General features: G+C 40.5%; 1 protein-coding gene across 2 annotated transcripts in view; it reads left to right on the forward strand.

Moving 5' to 3' along the window:
* LOC124595617 overlaps positions 1-21,035 on the forward strand; it is a 49,496-nt gene that overhangs the window by 1,983 nt on the left and 26,478 nt on the right. Inside the window, exons 3-5 of one of the 2 annotated variants that reach the window (XM_047134436.1) lie at positions 12,931-13,010; positions 13,099-13,196; positions 13,312-13,451. In XM_047134436.1, coding sequence (XP_046990392.1) covers positions 12,931-13,010; positions 13,099-13,196; positions 13,312-13,355 — 222 coding nt within the window. In that variant the 3' untranslated portion in view covers positions 13,356-13,451. Of the gene's footprint in view, positions 1-12,930; positions 13,011-13,098; positions 13,197-13,311; positions 13,452-21,035 lie in introns of those variants that run through there. The other variant, XM_047134437.1, reaches the window with a different exon arrangement.

Genomic DNA, 21,035 nt, shown 5'->3' on the forward strand with positions numbered 1-21,035 from the left:
CGAAAAAATAGCTGTTTAAAAAAAATGCGAACTTTAGTTTTTATATCTCCAAAAGTAATTGTGGGATGTACATGAAACTTTGCACACCATAACTCACCAACACAAGGTCTTAGAATACAAAATTTCATTCTCCTATTGCTTTCCATTATTGCACAAATCTAGGGTGAAGTTGACGATTTTTCAAAAAGTGTTAAAAATGGGTATTTTTAGTCAGATTTTTCAAAAAAGTGTTTTCTCCAAACTCTTCTAAACTATGGTCATTAGAAAAAGCATATTCTAAACTATCTAGAAAAGTGGATTTGGTTTTGCAATGCAAGCATATAACACCCTAAAAAGTAGCATCATCAAAAAGACGCACTTGAAGTTTGAACACATTTTTCTGGCACTCAAATTATACCTGAAATCTTTTATTTTGCCTTATACATGTTTATTAATGTCTGAGATAAGTGAAATAAGAAGTCCTGATGAATAGGACCTAGCTTAAGTCCGAATAGCAAAAGAATAAAAATAGAAACAACACACACACACACACACACAAAATTATTATTAAGAATGAATGTAAATCGTTAAATTTATTTGCATAATCATCTAATTATTAGTTGCCTGTTTAATGAACAACACCAGCTTACTAATGGAAGAGAAGTGTATAAATGAGTTGCTATGGTCCATGGTGGCTTAACCACTGCTAGTTTCATTTCACCTGAGAAAACCAGCATTCCCATTGCCATAGGGGCCACGCACGATAGCTTAGCAACAACAGCCACGGGTGGGTTTCTTTACCACAGGATCCCAAGCCTGATAAGGGTTTCTTCACACAGGTTCCCAAGCCTGATAGTAAAATTATTTAAGTGCCCTGTGTAAAATTAGAAGGCACTCTGGGGTTCCTTAGATTGTTTCCTCTAACGTATTTCAATTTTTGATATGCTACATTAATTTTCTGATGAATATCAAGAGGAATGGTGTATTGCCGGCCAGACAAATTTTCTGATGGAGCTGGAATAACTGCAATAATGTGGTGTTCCGGAACCCAGCACTTGTCACTTCTTGGTGGCCAATAAAATGAATTTGCTGGACCATGTGGGTGCATAAAGTTTATTAATGCATCCCTTTGCTCTGTGGAGGTCTCATAGGTATTCCCAATCCACCACACGTTTTCATAGATGCATGCAACATATTGTCCTGGTTGGAGAGCAGACATTAATATGCCTCCTTCATTACTGTGACCCATTTTAGCTAGAAAAGATGAACAATCATTTGAAACTCTGCTGACCTGAATTGTTGTTTCATCAATAGGTAAAAAGTGATGATTTTCTCTAGTGCCTGCTACAGTTTGTCCAAGTTTAAACCTCTCTTCTTGTGACACAATATTTTTTTTCAATTGCATCTTTACTGACGAAAACAAATTTAATTCCATTAATGTTTCAAGAGCAGAAGTGAAACAGATCTATGGAAGTAAGAATTTGTCCATTAAGTGGCCATTGCAAGCCTGCTCTTGCTGATAACCGCTTTGTTGTACCTCCAATCCCATCACAAGGTGATTTCCCGTGACTAGTAGCAAAAAAAATTCCATTCAGCTGTCATTCCAAAATCACTCTTATAATAGCACAAATTTAGTTAATTCTTGAAATTTTTATATTGAGCACTGGAGCCATCACTGAAATAATGAATGTGGGATATCTGTGCAAACCGTGCTTTCATATATTTGATGAGCTCCTTGATAAAAACATGAACTGTAATAGTGTCGTGCCGCAAACAATCACTGATAATGCAAAAACTTAAAGAGTCTACTTTCTCATTTTGACGAAAGTAGATAAATGGATGAATTGTTGCTTGACTATTGTCCCAGTGGAAGCCTTGCACAGCATCCTGAATGATAAAAGAATAATTTTCTGCAAAATCCATTAGGACAACAAGCTCTTCGTCTTTCAGATGACATTTAAGGCCTTTAAGATGCAAGCTTTGATGCTTGGCAAAGTAATCATTTTATTTTTTACATCTTCAATAAATTCATCCACTACCATTTGCTTCGTGTCCAGTGTGGCACGATCGGTATGTATCCATTGCTTAAACACAATAACTTCCTGTGGCTCATGATCTAGGAAATAGCTGGCAATTTCAGATGCAATAGCTTTGGGCCCAGGACACCTTTCACAGCGATATAGCGTGTACTGTTTAGAGTTCAAACTGCAAACTGCCTTGCTGAGAATCTCCTTATAATTTTCACGTATACCAGCTCCGCTAAGCATAAGCTTAACATTTTGGTGAATTGCACAGATGCAAACTGCATGCATTCCAGCTGATCTTACTGTTACACACCATTTGAGTCAAGTTCACAAAACTTTGAGAACCCTGTTTCTGGGCCATTTATATTCATATAGATAACATACATTTCTCGTAAATTGCAAAGTAACAATTTTTTTCTGCATGTATGTCTTTCTATCTAAAAGTCTAACTGAAATACTATCTTTTTTTCCAGGGCACACCCTACTATACTCATCATCTTCAAAAAAATTTTGCACTCTACTAGCAACGTCTGCTGGTAATTTCCTGCTTTGCCTATTTTCGGGAAGTGCCAGAATGCCCTTCTCTGCCTTAAGCCTCCGAGCATTCTTCACCATTCTTTCGGACACGCCGAACTGAGCTGCTGTTTGTCTGACTGTCCAACTTACAGGTGCCAAGGTTAAAACTTGCATCTGTTCTTTATGAATTGCATTCAGTCAGCAAATGTGCATAGTCGGCACAGTTTCCACATTCCTTAATTTCACTAGCATCTTCAGTTTGTCGGTTTACTCCCATTGCATTTACAATTCTGTTTTTAATCACATTTTGAGCGTTTTGAATTTTCTTCTTCACATATTGGGGGTTATCTCTGTAGCTTACTGTTCTCTTCAGGGTGAAATACCGATAGACAATAAGCTACTATTTAATTCTTCTTTTGGTCTAAAGTCCTCATCAGAATGTGATGACGAGGCTGATAAAGCTTCGTCCAAGTGTTTACTTAAGGTAGTCCTGCAAGCCGGACAAATTTTCTGATCTGGCTTTATGTTATTAACAAGCTGCTTCTTCAACATATCAGAAGCCTTATTAGCTGTTTCAGTATCAAGAGTGCGAATTCCTGCCTTAACATTATGATTCACTTTCCCAAAGGGATTGAAGCATTTTTTATATATATATTTATATATATATATAATTTTTTTTTTTTTTTTAACCTCTCATAGTGGGTCAATAACAGGGCTTCCTGGTGTAGGCAAACTTGAGAGGTATTGTCCAGCTTTGCTTCAGAACGTCAGACCAACAACTCTTTTTCCTCATCACTAAAATCTGCAAACCATTTTAAAGCAGCTTTTTTTGGCAGAGAAAGTGACATGACACTTTGTTCCACTATCTCCTTGCCCAATTGAGCAGGAAGGTATGTTGTTCCCTTCTGAATCCATCTCTAATCAGTAACTAAATAATGTATTTCGCCTCTAAGTGCAAATTGTAATCTGCTTAAATTTCAGACAAATTGCTATTGAATGAAATTATACACAATGTATAATACCAATGAAAAAATCTAATAAGAGATATATGCTATAAAAGACACAATCAAAGCAATTTTTTGTAAATTAAGATTACAAACGTTGATGGTCTTACGAGTCACATAACAAGCTACACTCAGTCAAGAGAACCCACTCACTATGCTGCAAACACACCACTGAAATATTGATTGTTCAAACAAGGCTCACAATAATGAAACAATCTGATTGTTAAAGTAATTGTTGCCATTATATTTTCTATTAACAGTGAATCTTGTGAATTTTCTCTGTGAAACTAGGGGTTACGTATTTACCAAGGTAGTAGGCTACATTTAAGTGTGATTAAATACAAAATTAAAACTCTTAGATCTTTAACCAACCAATTTCACATGTTTCCCTAATAACTTTAAGACAAAAATTCACAGGTTACAACACCTAGGTATTAAAATCTCTGCAATATTGATTGGAAAATTTACATCACTTGATGTATGATTCAAGCAAACCGATTCTTTTTTGGAAAAATGTTTTATACAATTGAATCCAAAAATTAGGTCTTCATTTTCCACTTGTAAATATTTACAATTTTGAGAAGTACAAAAAATATGAAGCTATTATTCATTGAATTCTTTATGATCTCTCTCTCTCTCTCTCTCTCTCTCTCTCTCTCTCTCTCTCTCTCTCTCTTTTTGACAAATGATAAGAGTTTTATGCAGATGAACACTTACGATAAAAGCAGAAGGGCTACTTCTCATAGTTTTCAAGTTTTTCTGACAGTCTCATTGCCTATTTACCAGATCTTTTTATTTCAATTACTCAAGGCACTAATAAACATTTATTTGGCATAATAAAATGTATCAGGTACAATTTGAGCGCTGGAAAAATGTGTTCAAACTTCCAGTGCGCCTCTTTGATGATGCTACTTTTTAGGGCGTTATGTGCTTGCATTGCAAAACCAAATCCACTTTTCTAGATAGTTTAGAATATGCTCTTTCTAATTACCATAGTTTAGAAGAGTTTGGAGAAAACACTTTTTTGAAAAATTTGACTAAAAATACCCATTTTTAACACTTTTTGAAAAATCGTCAACTTCACCATAGATATGTGAAATAATGGAAAGCAATAGGAGAATGAAATTTTGTATTCTAAGACCTTGTGTTGGTGAGTTATGGTGTGCAAAGTTTCATGTACATCCCACAATTACTTTTGGAGATATAAAAAACTAAAGTTCGCATTTTTTTTTAAACAGCTATTTTTCCACCCAACTTTGCTTCAAATTATCTATATGAAAATTGCTCAGAAATCCTTTTCTTCATATTTTACGTTAAAGAGATCTAAAAGTTGTATAAGATGGCCAAGTTTTGTTTCTTTCATGCAAATACTTACAGAGATATCTCATCTCAAAGTTGCTGAAAATTCAAGGATGCACTATTGGAAGCTGTGCTATGGTTTCAAACAAGTGACTATATCCCTGCAAGTATTGAATTTCTGAAACTGAAGCTTTACCAGTGTTCATTGAGAACATTTGTGAACGTTCGTATAAAATTTCATCAAAATCCATGATGGTCATGTGGGAACATTTCTTGATGTTAGACCACTTGGCGCGGAATGGCCCTAAACTGATAGTGGTGGTTGTTGCTGAAGCCCATTTCCTTCAATAAAAAATTTGTAAGAACAATTGACATTACCACATTTATACAAAAAGGTAGGAAATGTGAATATGCTACGTGCCGACATACAGATGTCACAAGGCAACCACAGGTAGACAAGACTTAGCTAATGAGTGACATTGTCCCTCTCGAAAACTTGTTTATGATGACAGACTGATCTTTATTGTAATACTAGGTCTAAGTTGTGTTGAAAGGTAGCAGTTTCATTGAAAGTTGGTGAATCCAGTGTCTGTGAATATAAAACTGTTTATGGTAACAGATTAGTATTTAGCAACAACTGAGATTTAAGTATGTAAATATTTAGACACACTTCTTTTAGACGCAATAGTGAAACTGGATTGTACTGCTGTAATTATTCTTACTGACAGCAAGGATTTGTGTTTGTACCCACCAAGTTGTTGTAAAGTCAGGCAGTTGTCACTACAGACCTGACAGTAGTCCTATTCATTATAAATGTCTCGTTTTCCTTATGTATCACGTTCCATATCTGGTTTGTTTTGGTACTTAGTATGTTTTGTTATTGCCACAGATCTTCTGACTGACCCACTACAATTTACTGCCTTGAGCCAACTTGTTCCATCTCAGAGTAGCACTTATACCCAATATGTCAATAATTTGTTCTATTTATATCCCAGTATTTGCCTTTCCCTACGATTTTTGCCCTCTATGGCAGTATCTACATCTATACTCTGCAAACCTCTGTGAGGTGTGTGACAGAGGGTACATCCCATTGTACCAATTATTGGGGTTTTTTCCGTTCCGTTCATGTATGGGAATGTTTGAATGCCTCTGTGTGTGCTTTAATTATTCTGATCTTATCTTCAAGATCCCTATGTGAGCAATACGTAAGGGGTTGTTGTATATTCCTAAGGGTCATCATTTAAAGCAGGTTCTTGAAACTTTGTTCCATAATAGACTTTCTAGGGATGGTTTATGTCCACCTTCAAGGGTCTTCCAGTTAAATTCCTTCAGTGTCTCTGTGACGCTTTCCCGTGGATTAAACATTCATGCTGTCCTTCTCTGTATACATTCAATATACCTTGTTAATCCTATTTTGAATGGGCCCCACACTCTTGAGCAATATTCTAGGATGGATCACACAAGTATTTTGTTAGCAATTTCCTTTGTAGACTGATTGCATTTCCCCAGTATAGTACCAATAAACCAAAGTCTATCACCTGCTTTACCCATGACGGAACCTGTGTAATCATTCCATTTCATGTCCCTACAGAGAGTTACACCCAGGTATTCATATAGAGTTGGCCAATTCCAAAAGTGACTCTTTGATATTATAGTCGGAAGATTTTTTTTCGCTTTTTGAAGTGCATAATTTGACATTTCTGAACATTTAAAGCAAGTTAACAGTCTTTGCACCACTTTTAAATTTTATCAAGATCTGACAATATTTATGCAGCTTCTTTCACATAGTACATCATTATAGATAACTGCATCATCTGCAAAAAGCCTGAAGCTACTATTAATATTGTCTGCAAGGTCATTAATATACAACATTAATAGCAAGGGTTCCAACACACTTCCCTGGAGTACACCCAATATTACTTTTACATCTGACGATGACTCTTCATCCAAGATAGTGTGTTCCGTTCTCCCTACCAAAAAGTCCTCAATCCAGTCTCAAATTTCACTTGATGCCCCCATATAACAAATCTCAAGTCATCCTTTCTCTTCTTCTCATTGTACCGAGTGAGGTGGCACACTAGTTAGCACACTGGACTTGCATTCGGGAGGACGACGGTTCACACCCGTCTCTGGCCATCCTGATTTAGGTTTTCCGTGATTTCCCTAAATCATTTCAGGCAAATGCCAGGATGGTTACTTTGAAAGGGCACTGCCGATTTCCTTCCCAATCCCTCCCTAATCTGAGCTTGTGCTCCTTGTCTGATGACCTTGTTGTCGACAGGACGTTAAACACTAATCTCCTCCTCCTCCTCCTCTTCTTCTTGTCACTGTGTAGCTTTCTGGTGCACCGCATCTCATATACTTCCATTCACATCCACTTCTTCCTTTCCCACTCACTCATTGCTGTGGACATTCTCAGAAGTTTTTTTTCTCAAATTACACCTATGTTTGATTCTAATAAACTTCATTTTGCGCTAATTCTATAACGGGGCCCTGTATGTTCTCCAAATTGACATCCAAGCCCTCGTCTATCATGCTGGTAGACAATTCCTTTCCTTTCCTCCATCCATTCACCCTCTCCTCTGTGTTGAACAGTGGAATTCTATTTGCACTCCCAATGTTGACACCTTTCCTTTTAAATTATTTTGATGCTATTTTGACTTTTCTGTGTACTCAGTCTGTCCTTCCAGTGGGCATTTCTTTTTCTGTTTCATCAGATTTTTTTCTTCGGATTTTTTCTACAGTCATCCCACTGTAGCTTCCTTTCTCTTCTCAGTTATTTCATTTGTAAGTACCATGTATTCTCAATCTGCTTCCATCACTTGTGATTTTAAAACAGTATATTTACCATTACTAGCAGAAATTTGTTGCAGAACTTGAGGAGCCTTTCTTTTTGCTTTATTCTATCACTGAGCCAACATTCTCTTGTAACTATGCTCTTTTATATCTTCTTCTCTTACAGCATTCCATTCCCTCATGGTTGAGATTTTCTTTTCCTGTTGTATATGGAATTACAGGCCAACTCCCGCATATACTCTCTTATCTCGTTACCACCTTTTTATGACATCTGAATTTATATCTGAACGATAGTTGTTGGAATTGGTCTAATTTCAGTTTTGATGAGAATAATCCTATCACTGAATTGTCCATGGTAACTCACTTTTGGCCTGCTATAATACTTGTAATGCATACTGTTAAACCAGTTTTTGATACGGTTTGTATTACCCTTGATTTAGGTGACTAGCAATCTTTATCTTCTTTCCATTTCACTTCGTTGACCCATACTATATTGAAGTGATCAAGAAAAGTCTCATTGCCAAAATTATGATGTATCCCATTGGGATGGTGTGTGGGGTTCTGAGCCAGAAATCAAAAGAATGAGAGGACAATCACTGTGAGAAATATTGTAATATATTCAACTTAGTCCAAAGAATCCTTGTTGAAATATGTGTAAGTCAAAGGGCAATGCTGGGGCAAGTTAAACACCTGAACAGTCCACAATTCACATCTGGCTTGCAATCCACAGAATTAAATGTAAGTCAAGTCTTGAGTACAGTTCTTTTGTACTACACTCGTAGGGAAAGTTGCAACTGTAACTACAATTATACTCGACTGCTGCTAGACTAGAGCTACTCAATTGGGGCAAGCTGCAGTTGGGTGGACTCTTAAACACACAACCGGTAGTACCTTAGGTCAGGAGGTGTAGCACTTGGGCGGTGGGCTGTTGGGCAGCACTATTGGCTGTCAGACAACAGCAGATCATCTGGTGCCGACCTCTGTACTCAAAACAATTGCCCTGTGTGGTATCGACATGCTGTGATACCTCAGATATCTACAACAGACTTCTGAAATTTAATACAACTCATGGAATGTTACCCTATTTTTTGTTTATTAATCTGTGTCTCATGTTCACTTCCTCCTTGACAGTTCTGTGCTGTTGATCCAAATGTGGTACTGGTCTGAAATATTTGCCAGTGGAGAGATCATAATGACACTGTTTCAATTAAGAAGTAACATTTCCCATGGATGTAGTTTATGTGTATTTAATGCAATGGTTTAGATTGCTTTCTGCATCCTACAGCCATTGATTTTTACTGATTCTTTCATCATTTAAGGTTGGTTTCCCAGCCGAAGGACAAGTGTGTTCTCTGATCATTTTCAGCGGTTGTCTGCCTTTTTTTAAGAGGCTGTTGGCAAATTATGGTTTATTTTTATACTGGAAATAATTGATCACAGACTGCGATCATGATTAAAGTGTGCTATGTAGGGGAAAAATGACCTAAGAATAAAAGCTGGGTCCACAAATTACTATTGCAGCATGCTAACAATGTATTCATAACCAGTCCCAATACACAAATAACAAATTCCATTAGCTACATATGGATAGTATGACTATAGTGCACAGTGGCAAAATAGCAAGAAATGAGAGATGTTTATAACACACACGATCTGAAGTAGTTGAATGTATAGCCTGCAGAAAGAAAACAGTTTTACTTGCAAAAAGATATTGTTGCAGCTGCAGTGCATTACAAGTACAAGCCTCTGTATATCAAGGTATCAAATTTACTAGATTTTGAATGTTCCCGCAAAGAATAACATTCAGGTGGCTTCTATTAACGTTCAAAACCCAGTCGTATTGGCCATATGAGAGTCACAAACTGATGAATTTTCATGTATGATCAAAAGAACACTGTTGTTTGGATGCCAAGCCAGAGAGGAAGTGAGATCTAATGGAGAGAAGGGGTCAAATTCCTTGCAACCTGTGGACAAGCATTATCCTATTGAAATGTGACTACTGAAAAGAGTCCCAGGAATGCTACAGCTTTTATGACACACACAGTAGCAACCTTCTAAGAGGATGTGTAAAATGCATATTTGAACCATCAGCTGTTTTTATTTTGAACCCAAATTTCGGACTTGGACCATCTTCACAGATGAAGGGTCAAAATGGTTTAAGCCACCATATTGTGTTAGTCATTACTTAAAACGTGCAGTGTGTTTCATGAATATGAATATATGACACAGGACTTTAAAAGCAGACATCCAAATACAAATTGTTTACAGAGCAGTACTGCTCTGTATACAATTGTATTTGGATTTTTTATTTACAGTTTTTAATAATTGCGGGTTTGACTTGCCTTGTACCTTTCTTTACCTATCAATGTGATTTTCCCTTTGTGCTAAGAAATGAAGTGCTTTTGTAACTTATATATTGATTCCTTTCATTTACGTTGTTGGAAATGGAAAGTGTTTCAGCATGAAGCATGAGCCCAATATTCATCAAACTTTGTGGAGATGTTCATAACGTAATTATTCTATTTCAAACTGATGTCCATCAACATCAGTACTAGGTATGATCCCCATGAGCATAAATACACTCTTTTTATTCATTGCTGCATGGAAGTGAATAACCTCCATATATCTTCTTGAAGAATTTCTTGCGACACCTGAAACATATGCTGGGTCAGTTAATAACAATTGATGAAAGGAGGCTGAAATAAAAGTATATATCTTCCTATCGCATCCAAGACGTGCTCTATGGGCAACAAATCAAGGGACCGGCAGACTAGTTAAGGATTCTTACGTATCTTGAGGTGTTTGTACTGTGTGAACCGTAATGTGGTGTTCTGCATTATCCTGCTGGAACATATCATTCGGTACTGTGGTCATGAAGGGTATGATACCAGCTTTACCATTCTTACCATGTATGGCAAGCATTCAGCCTGCTTTCATCCATTACCAAAAGAGTCCTGTTGTCATATCCAGTAGCTCCCCGTTTCCTGATTCCAAGAATTGTGAAGTATGGGTCTTGAGTATAGCTTTCTCCTGTGACCTTTCATCAGTTTTTTTGGACATGTTGATGTCAATCTGACTGCCACATACACAATATAGCCTCATTGCTGAACACCACAGAATGCTACCTTATGACCCAGTTGACTCTGGCTCTACACCGTACAAGTCCTTGGTGTTGGCAGTAAATGACATATGGTGGCTAGAGATCTAAACCCAGCTTCCAGTAATCTGATTCCGAAGGTTTGTAACGATATGCTGTAACTTCTGCATCAATTTCAGCTTTTGTCATTTGCCCATAAGATCAAGTCAAACAAGCTTATGATTGTCTTGTGGTGTGGACCTTATTGTGAGATCTAGTCAAACAATTTTATGAGCCTCTTGTGGGTCCCTATGAGGGTGTACCCAAAGGAAACCAAACTTACTTTTTTAACTTATTTACTCACATTTTAAACAGAAACCTTCAATCCCTTTCAAAGTACTCTCCACTTGCACTAATACACTTGTCTAATATTTTATTCCATTACTCAAAATATTGTTTAAATTCATCTTTTGTGATGCTTGGCAGCACCTCCATCATTTTTTTGTTCACCTCAGCAACATCAGCAAACCACTTCCCTTTCACGTCTCCTTTCATTCTAGGAAACAAAAAAAAGTCGCATGGGCCAAGTTCAGGTGAGTATGTGGGGTGAGGAGCAGGGGTCATAGCATTTTTGGTTGATGTATAAACAGGGCTGTGTGACAGGGGCATTGTCATGATGGAAAAACCAGTTACCCAACAGCCACAAACAAGGCCACTTCCACTGCACAACCATTTCAAAACTTTCAGGTAGAAAGTCTGGTTAACTGTTGCACTCTGTGGCACAAACTCTGAATGGACAATTTCTGTCACATCGAAAAAATAAATCAGCTGTGTCTTAATGACTGATTTCACCTGATGAGCTGTCTTAGGAAGAGGCAAACTTGAAGTCATTGGTAGTCATGGCATGAATTTGGCAGCCACCCTTTTCATTTCTAATGAAAAAAATTAGTTTTGTATGCCTGCTCTTCTTACCACCCTGCCATCTTGAGGCCATCTCTTCACCAGTAGCTTGCAGTCATGCTATAGCCAAGTGTGTGTGATCCGTCGATATGATGCTTCCATGTGTATTGCCCCAATCTTCAGCCTTTTCCAAAGTGTGAAGGATGTCAGTAAGATGTATGGACATGTCTTCAGCCGGTGTTGTGTTGTTGCCTACACTTGAAAAGCTGCAGTAGCCATAGACATATCCAATTGCTATCATGTACTATCAAACCACTCTTCATCTGTAGGAATGACTTTTTCCGGTACAGCAAATGAGTTCACATAAAGGTTAAATTTTAGTCAACATACCCTACAGGCTGGGAATACAGAATGTTAGCATTTGTTCCAGGTGTTCATTCTATTGCACTTTCTATTTCTGTCAGTTTATCTATATTAGAAGAGAGGACAAAGTTCAGCAGATGATACAGGGATTGATAGTTGTTTGCTTTCTTTGTTCGTGGAGCGTGCCTGAACATATTTTCGATTGTTGGTTCCATTTGCCTAGAAAGTCTTCATATGCACCAGTTTTTCTCTGTTTCCATTTAACTTACACTATCTTTAAAAAAACCATGGATTATCTCTCAACCTAACTTCCGTGGTCACTGCCACCACCATCCAAATTACTTGTCAAGTCTAGCTTCAGTGACTGTTTCTTTTTTCCTCTATTCTTTGCTTTTTGTTGTCTTTTTTGTGATTGTGCGGAGAAGGGAACAAAGTGAGACTCATTGTCAGCTACAGTGTCTTGCTCATAGAGCTTTAACTGGTGTTGGAAATTAATCACAATTATTGATAGGAAATCATGAACTCTGCCACCTGTTGGGAGGAAAGAGCGTGTGTGTGTGTGTGTGTGTGTGTGTGTGTGTGTGTGTGTGTGTGTGAGTGAGTGAGTGAGACACACTTTGGTTTTCTGTGTATGTGGTTATGCTGGTGTTTTTACACACTCAAATTATCATTAAATTGAGCATATTCAGCTCATCTTCTATTATTGTAATAATTTATACCCTGCTTTTTTGTATCTTCACCAGAGGCTTAGTGTGCTTTTATGGTTCTGTTGTTTTAAAATACAGTATGAATGTTAGTATTAATTAATACTGTTTTGGGGCCCTCAAGACAGTCGTGAGATGATGGGTGTCTGGTAACGGTCACATGACTACTGCTTTGCAGCAGGTGTCATAACTTATCTTGTGGTGTGAAGTGTATAGAGGTTTATTTCATATATGCGTTTTTGCTTAATGCCTCTCTCTCCCTATTTCAGTGGCAAAGAGAATATACTTGGTTTCCTGGTTATGCATGGAAAAATTGTATGTGCTCTCATTATGGTCACCATTTAGGATGGTACGTTGATTTTCCTTTTTTAACATTGCCTTGAATTATTGCATGGTAAGATATTTGATGAATTAATGTGAATATATTTCTAATACAGGATGTATGAGCCTTTAGCAACTGCCAATAACAGACAGGCATTTCCTTCAAGTGAAGGTTTTTATGCATTGATAGTGGACGATATCATATCAGAGAGCTGTAAGTAAATGGAAACTTTATTTTTAGTTGAAGTTCACTTTCTGTGTATGGCTGTATGTGTTGTATCTTTATGTAAGCTGTGTTGAACTGAATTGAAACATAAAATATGAAACAGCATACGAAAATATCCTGGATGAAAAATCAGTTTGGAAGAAATAGAGGGAGGAAGAGAGACCAAAAACCACCTTCTAACACTTGCAGTAAGCATGGATGTGGACTTAGGAATTGATGAAAAAACATTATTTCCAGAGTAAGATCGTCATATGTAAATACTTTTGTCATCGTGATTTAACAGATGCGCAATAGTACTTCATATATACTGTATAGACATAGATTATTGAAGCCATTATTCTTCAATTACGTTATTGTGCTCCAAACAGAAAATTGCGTACACAGTTACAGAACAAACCATGCAGACAGAAAAGTCCGTAGTTCCTTATGGTAGTGAGACTCCCCATACCTCACATGAGACTTGCAGATTTGAAACCATTCACCTATCTCTGTAGGTCATACATAAAGTTGTTGATTGCATTCTAGAAGTTCTTTGACTGTTATTCCTAAGTGCAGTTAATATCCTGTCTTGGTGTATATATATGAGGCCAAGCTTGTTTTGTATATTTAAAGTGTGCTACAAACATCCTATCATTCAAATTGGTATTTCTGTGTAAGAGTGTGCTCAAGTTTTTGTGCAGTATTTCAGGAAAATATAGTTATTATTTTTGTTAAGAAATCTGACTGTGTATTGTATCCTTTCCCTTGATCATGACTGCAGATTGAACAATGAATAGCATACTCTTCATACCAATGTTCAGTTTATTTGCCCTTAACATGCTTCCCCTCCCCAAGAATCCCACATATCTTTTGATAGTATGTACTCAGCTAGCATAGGGTCCTGATGCTTGCAGTGCTACTTCCATTCCTGTTCTGCAAGTCCGTCCTATTATTTGTAGCTATGGCATAGTTATGAAGGAAGTATGCGGCCATGTTGGAAAAATATGCGATGTAGCCAAGAAAATACTGAATACTGACATGTCAGCTTTTTTTTTTTCCTCCCCGTACACTGTATACAACTTTTCATCCTTCACTATATGATTCTCATTATTATGTTTGACCTACCACCTCTTCCAAATTTTACAGAAGTGTGGGAAAAGTCATCCGATGCTGTATACAATCCATCTTTTGTGCCTTTCTAGATTTTCACCTTTTCTTTGTGGCAAAAGTAATAGGTCCAAAATCCAGCGCGGTAACCATTCTATTGTGGGGGGTGAGGGGGGGTTGTTAAGTTCCTGCTTGGTGGTAGCTCACTGACCATGCAGGGATTGCACTATTGATGTCTGCACAGGAAACTCCCTGCGTATGCCAAGTAGTGTGTGCCCAACATGGCTGGGGCATGAGGATTCCGGACAGTGTTATCTGGTCAATGGTTACTCAGCCAGGTAGGTGTTGCTGTGGCTGAGGGGTGCCTGTGGAGAGAACCCCCATTCAGAGTAGGTGGCACCAAGGCGGATAACTCTCAAATGAAGTGGCTAGCAAGTCCACCCCCTCCCGAGCCTCTTCTGGAAGAAAGGATTATTACAGTATGTAGAGATATGTCCCACATTGTTTCCTTCTGTGGCTACCCTGTGGGAGAAATGTAGGGCTACAAGACTCACTTATGTTTAAGGGCTTCTCCATTCTTTGGCAGTTGCTTCCATTTGCCAGATTTCATGTTCGGCAGTCTTCCTCTTTACAGACCTCTCTTCCTCATCATTCCAATTACTCCCACTCTCCATGCTTCCTCCTTCCTTCCTCGTGGTGACCATTCCAGGGTTGCTTTTGGCCATTGTCCTTGCTCCATTCGCTGTACATGATCATACCATTGAAGAGCTCCTCCAGGGGATTCACCACTCTTTGGTGAATTCGTGATAGGCTACCGTGGGACCCCAGATTTTACAGCACCTTTTCTCTTTCTGTGCTCTATGTCTATCCTCCTGCTATTCTTTTTCCCCTCCCTTGGGGAACATGTCTGGGATATTTTTGGGGATGTGTTGTGAAGTTTCAATAGTGTGACATCAGAACAGTCCTCCCACTGTTTTTTCCTTCTTTCTTTGTTCTGCATCTCCCATCCTTCCTCCGCTTTGGTGTTTGAGGTTCCTCTATGTTTGTTCTTCCTCCTTGTGCACTCGTGAATGCAGCCCCACACATCTGAGTATAACATGTAACTGGGTAACTTGTAATTCCTAGCCCCAGGTCAACAGGGCCCTCTGAGGGGGGACCTCCAGTTGGAAGGAGTGTGCCATCAGAGACACTGGCAATCGGGGAGGGGGGGGGGGATTTTCTCGCACTGAGGCAAACACCATCTCAGACTACGTCTACTAAATGTAAATGGAATGAGGCTAAAGATTCCAAGAATGTCCTAGCTGCACCTTGGTTGCTCTTGTTGTCACATACAGAAGATCAGCATTTGCTACAACTAATCCATTTTTTATTCAGAAAGGTGTTGACACAATACAGGCCCTATGAAATCCTGCTGTCATTTATGTAATGGCACTTCACTTTTGCAGACCAGTTGTTATATTCAAGCCCAACAACTCCTTGTAGTTTCGCTCCTCTATGGCTATCCTGTTCATTTTGAGGCCCATCGGTCCGCCTGCTATAGCTGCATGGTAACATGCTCGCCTTCCATGCAAGCGGGCCCGGGTTCGATTCCCGGCAGGGTTGGAGATTTTCTCCGCTCGGGGACTGGGTGTTGTGTTGCTCTCATCCCCATCGCCGGTGCGCAAGTCACCCAATGTGGCGTTGACTAAAATAAGACTTGCACGTGGAGGCTGAACTTACCCAGATGGGACCTCCTGGCCAACAATGCCATACACTCATTTCATTTCAGGCCCTTCGAGTGCTGAATTCTTCATGCGGTGTTACACTAGGCTGGTTTGACAGAGGGAGAAATCCAAACTTACTTCTCTGATCAGGACGTCACTGCAGACCATCAGGTAATGAAAAGTGTTGCATGCAGGCACTAAGGTTGCATCACTCTTTTCCTCATGTTTGATAGAGCAGTGCTTCCATAAAGCAGGCTTTTAAGTCATCATGGTCCGACTGTACAGTCGAAACACAGTGTGCTGTTACCAGTGTCAATGCTACAACCACAATCGTATGTCTTGTCGAAATGTGGCCAAATGTGTTACTTGTGGTAGAGATGTTCACGAGGGCAATTGCCCACCACTTCCTCCCCGTAGTATCAGTTGCAACAGCGACCATGCAGGCTCATCCCGAGAATGTTCCTTGTATCTCAACAGTGGGTCATACAGGAGATCTGGGTGAAGGAAAAAAGTGCATTACCTTGTCACTTGCAACATTGTTTTTTAGTTGTTTTTTACCATCTGGCACTTACAGTACCTTTCTTTCCTACACCTCACTCCTTAGAGGACATGGCCACGAAGACTTGCGACCTCAAATTCAGCACTGCAGTGCCCAGTGTCACGGTAGCGTCCCTGTCTCCTCCTCCTCCTCCTCCTCCTCCAGCTGTGCAAGCCGCCAAAGCATCACCTCTGGTGGCAAAATCAGCTGCTACACAACCAGAAGGCAGGAAAGGACAGAAGGAATACTCTAGTGGAGACTTTTTATGTCCCTCCAGCCAAAAAAATCTGAGTCTTCATCTGCCAACCATAAAGGTACTAAGAAATCAAACAAAGGCAAATGGCTTCTCCTTCACCAACTCTGAGATCCTTCCACTGTTTCACTGCGTGATACCCTCACCTGGCTGACCTCCAATCCCCTGGTGCACCCCACCAACCGAATCCGTAGGTTGACCCAGAGAGACTGCTGATGCCTCTGTAGATCTCATGGAACATGATCCTCCAGCCTCTGCACTATGTAGCAGTGAGTCTTTAAAGGCTGGCACTTGGCAGCCGCCAAAGTGAAATCCCTTCATTTTTTCCCTCCTTTCCTTTCCCTATCATGTCTCCCTTCCAGTGGAACGTCTCCCTTGCGATACAACAAGGAGGAATTAAGGCAGCTCTTGGAATCACAGTGTCGCCTTGTTTTCTGACTACAGGAAACAAAATTGTGTCTTTGTGGCTGCTTTGATCTCTTGCATTTCTTTCCAGTCTGCTTTGGCCTTCGCTTTGAGGGCAGCATTCCATCTCGTGGGGGAGTCGTGCTGCTCGTTCGGGATAATGATCGTAGTCAGACCATCTCACTGAACACTTGGCTGCAGGCTGTTGCAGTCCACATTTTCCTTCCTCATTTCACTTTCTCTCTGTGCAATGTCAATATCCCTCTTGTCATTCGGTGTCACCAGGGCAAGCTTCCTCCAGCTTATTGGTCAGTTCTTTCACCTTCTTTGCTGCTCAGTGACTAATGCACATCATCTTCATTGGGTCTCCTCCGGAACTTGTCCGAGAGTTACCCTCTTGACTGACTGTCTTGATCAGCTCAACCTCATCTGCCTTAACACTGGAGCACCCATGTTCCTTTAGACTCCACGCATGCCTACCTACCATTGGGACCTCTCGTTCTGCACTGTCCAGCTTGCCCGTCGTCTTGAATGGCCCATTATCTATGACACGTACTCGTGTGACCATTGCCTGTGTGCTATCCAATTGCTGATGTCTACCCCACCTATGTGTAAACCCAATTGGAAGCTTTGTAAGTGTGACTGGAGGCCTTACTCCTCCCCTGCAACTTTCGCAAACAACTTTTTCTTACTTGTAATGACAGGTAAAGTACCATACAAATGTTATCCTTACTACTGCGGAACGTTCCATACCTCGCACTTCATCTTAACCGCACCATGTCCGGGTCCCTTGCTAGACTGAGGGTGCCGTGACACAGTTCGCGTCCAGAGGCATACAAATGTTATCCTTACTACTGCGGAACGTTCCATACCTCGCACTTCATCTTAACCGCACCATGTCCGGGTCCCTTGCTAGACTGAGGGTGCCGTGACACAGTTCGCGTCCAGAGGCATACTCTGTCTTTTTAAACTGTCATCCTGTGATGGTGAACTGTATTCATTATTGACAGTTGGGTGCACAGTGTCTTTGCGTTCATTGGGATAGCAGAACAGCTAGGTGTATTTCATTTAGTAGTTCTTTTAACAGTTCTACTCCCTCTTCCGCCTTTTGGGTCAACCCTTGAAGGCTCTCTGGGACCAAGGTCCATTTCCCAATTTCCAGCCTGACCATACCAGATGATGCCATTGAGGACCCCATTGTAATCTCCAACAACTTAATCTGTTATTTTGCAGAGATTTTGAGCTCCACTGACTATGAGCCTGCCTTCCTCCATTGGGAACAAGTGGAGGAGGCTCAGGTGATACCTCTCAGAATCAAGACTACTACAATGCCACCTTTACCGTGAGGAAGCTAGATCGTGTCCCAATCTTCCATCCCAGAACCGGACGCTGTTAACATTCAGATGTTGCAGTGTCTTTCTCTTGCATGCAAGCATGTTCTTATTCGTAAATACAGTTGCATCTGGGCAGGTGGTACATTCCTCAGGCGCTGGCATGGAGCCACTGTCATACCCATACCACAGCACTGTAAGGACAAACATCTTTCTCCTAGCTACCACCCCATTTCTCTCATCAGCTGTGTTTGCAAGGCGATGGAACATATGATTAAAGCATGGCTGATATGATGGCTCAAGTCTTAAAATTTACTAACTACTGCATAATGGGGATTACAAGCGCACCATTCTGTAGTTGACCGTCTTGTCACTTTGTCAACCCATGTCATGAATGGCTTTCTGTGGAAATACCAGACTGGGCATGATTTTTTATTTTTATTATTTATTTATTTATTTGGAGAAAGCCTACACCTGCTGGAGGATTCATATCCTCCATCCTCTCTACACGTGGGGTATCCGAGGCTACCTGCCTCGTTTCCCGATCAGAAATTTTAGAGTTTTCAAGGTTCATGTGGGTTCTGCCTTGTCAGACAACTTTACACAGGAAAAGGGGTTGCCTCAGGTCTCCGTCCTGAGCGTCATCCTCTTTTCTATACCCATTAACCCTATTATGGCCTGTCTCCCTCTAGGCATCTCTGGCTTCCTTTTTGTCGATGATTTTGGGATCTGTTGCAGTTCTCCATGGACTTGGCTGCTTGAGTCGTGTCTTAAGCGATGTCTTGATCATCCTAACTTGTGGAGCATTGATAATGGCTTTCACTTTTCCACTGTTGAAACCAGCTGTGTGAATTTCTGGCAGCGCAATGGGTTGCTTCCACCATCTTTACATATTGTGCCTGTTGTTATTCTGTTTGCTGAAACTACAAAATTCCTTGGGCTCTCGCCTGATATAAAACTTTGTTGGTTCTTCCATGTGTCTTAACCTGGCTGCCTGTTGCACCCGGTCCCTCTATGTCCTACGTGTCCTAACCTGGCTACCTGTTGCACCCGGTCCCTCTATGTCCTACGTGTCCTAAGCAATACTTCCTAGGGAGCGTATCAGACCATTCTCCTCCATTTGTACTGATCCCTTTTCCATTCAAAACTAGACTATGTGTGTTTCGTTTATGCATCTGCATGTCCATCCATCTTACGTTGCCTAAATACAATCCAGCATCGTGGACTCTGTTTGGCTGCTGACACCTTTTACACTAGCCCAATTGAGAGTCTGTCTGCAGAAGCTGCCGAACTACCGCTGTCATACTGGGTTGATGTTCGCCTCAGCGGATATGCGTGCAGTTTGTCTGCCATGCCTGACCACCCGTCCTATGCCGCCTCCTTCGATGACTCCTTTGAACGCCAGTATGGGGTGCACCTGTCTTCTCTGCTACCTCCTGGAGTAAGCTTTCGGCTATTGCTCTGGCAACTTAACTTCATGCTACTTGCCACTTTCCCAATGGCCGTGAACTTTTCACTGCCTTGGCTTTTTGCAGGGGCTGTGTTCACCTTGGACTTCGTTCTCTTCCTTAGGAATCTACTCCATATTCAGTATACCATTGTAAGTGCACATGGAACTTAGCAATATTATCTTTGTGTACACTGATGGCTCTCGCACTGAACATGGTGTTGGGTGTGCCTTCATCATTGGCATCGGCGATTTTGGCTATTGGATTCTGAAACACTCCTCAGTATCTACAGCAGAGCTCTTCACCGTGTATCAGGCCATGCAGTACATCCGGTGACTCAGGCTGTTTGATTGTGTCATCTGCTCCAATTCTGTCTGCTCTTCGGAGCTTGTATGTGCTGTACCCAGTCCATCCCTTAGTGCAATGGGTTCAAGAAAGCTTGCTCAATCTTGAGGAGGCCACTGTGGTGTTCATGTGTGTTTCTGGTCATGTCAGTTTCTGGTCATGTCAGTGTGGCAGGAAATGAGGCTGCTGCCAAGGCTGCCGTCGTGCTGCTTTGGGCCGCTAGGTCTTCCAGTCCTTCTGACGATCTCCGTGTTGCCGTCTGTAAGCAGGCTCTGTCACTTTCGCATCACCACTGGTCTCCCCTTCATGGCAACAAGCTCCAGGGAATTAAACCTCTCCCCGCAGCTTGGCTGACCACCTCTCAGCGCGAGGAGATCATTTTAGCTAGCGTGTTGGGCACTGTTGTTTTAGCCATCGCCGTTTGTTAAGTGGTGATCCTCCTCCACTTTGTGCTCATTGTCCTCAACCGTTGACGGTTCCCAGTTTCCTGACCGAATGCCCTTTTTTAACCACTTATTTTGTAATGTATGTTTGCCATCTGAGTTATCGGCTGTTTCATGTCGAAGGGCATTTAATCTTTAGTTTGGGACCTCCATTGTCTTTACAGTGTATTTTGTGGATCTTTCTCTATGAGGAAGTCCTTGTTCTTAGCTCACTTTCCTTTCATTGATTGGGCTTAACTTGTGTCGCTTTTAACTCCTTTTTTGTATTCGTGTTC

Source organism: Schistocerca americana, chromosome 2 (assembly GCF_021461395.2).
Source record: "Schistocerca americana isolate TAMUIC-IGC-003095 chromosome 2, iqSchAmer2.1, whole genome shotgun sequence".
Classification (NCBI taxonomy): domain Eukaryota; kingdom Metazoa; phylum Arthropoda; class Insecta; order Orthoptera; family Acrididae; genus Schistocerca; species Schistocerca americana.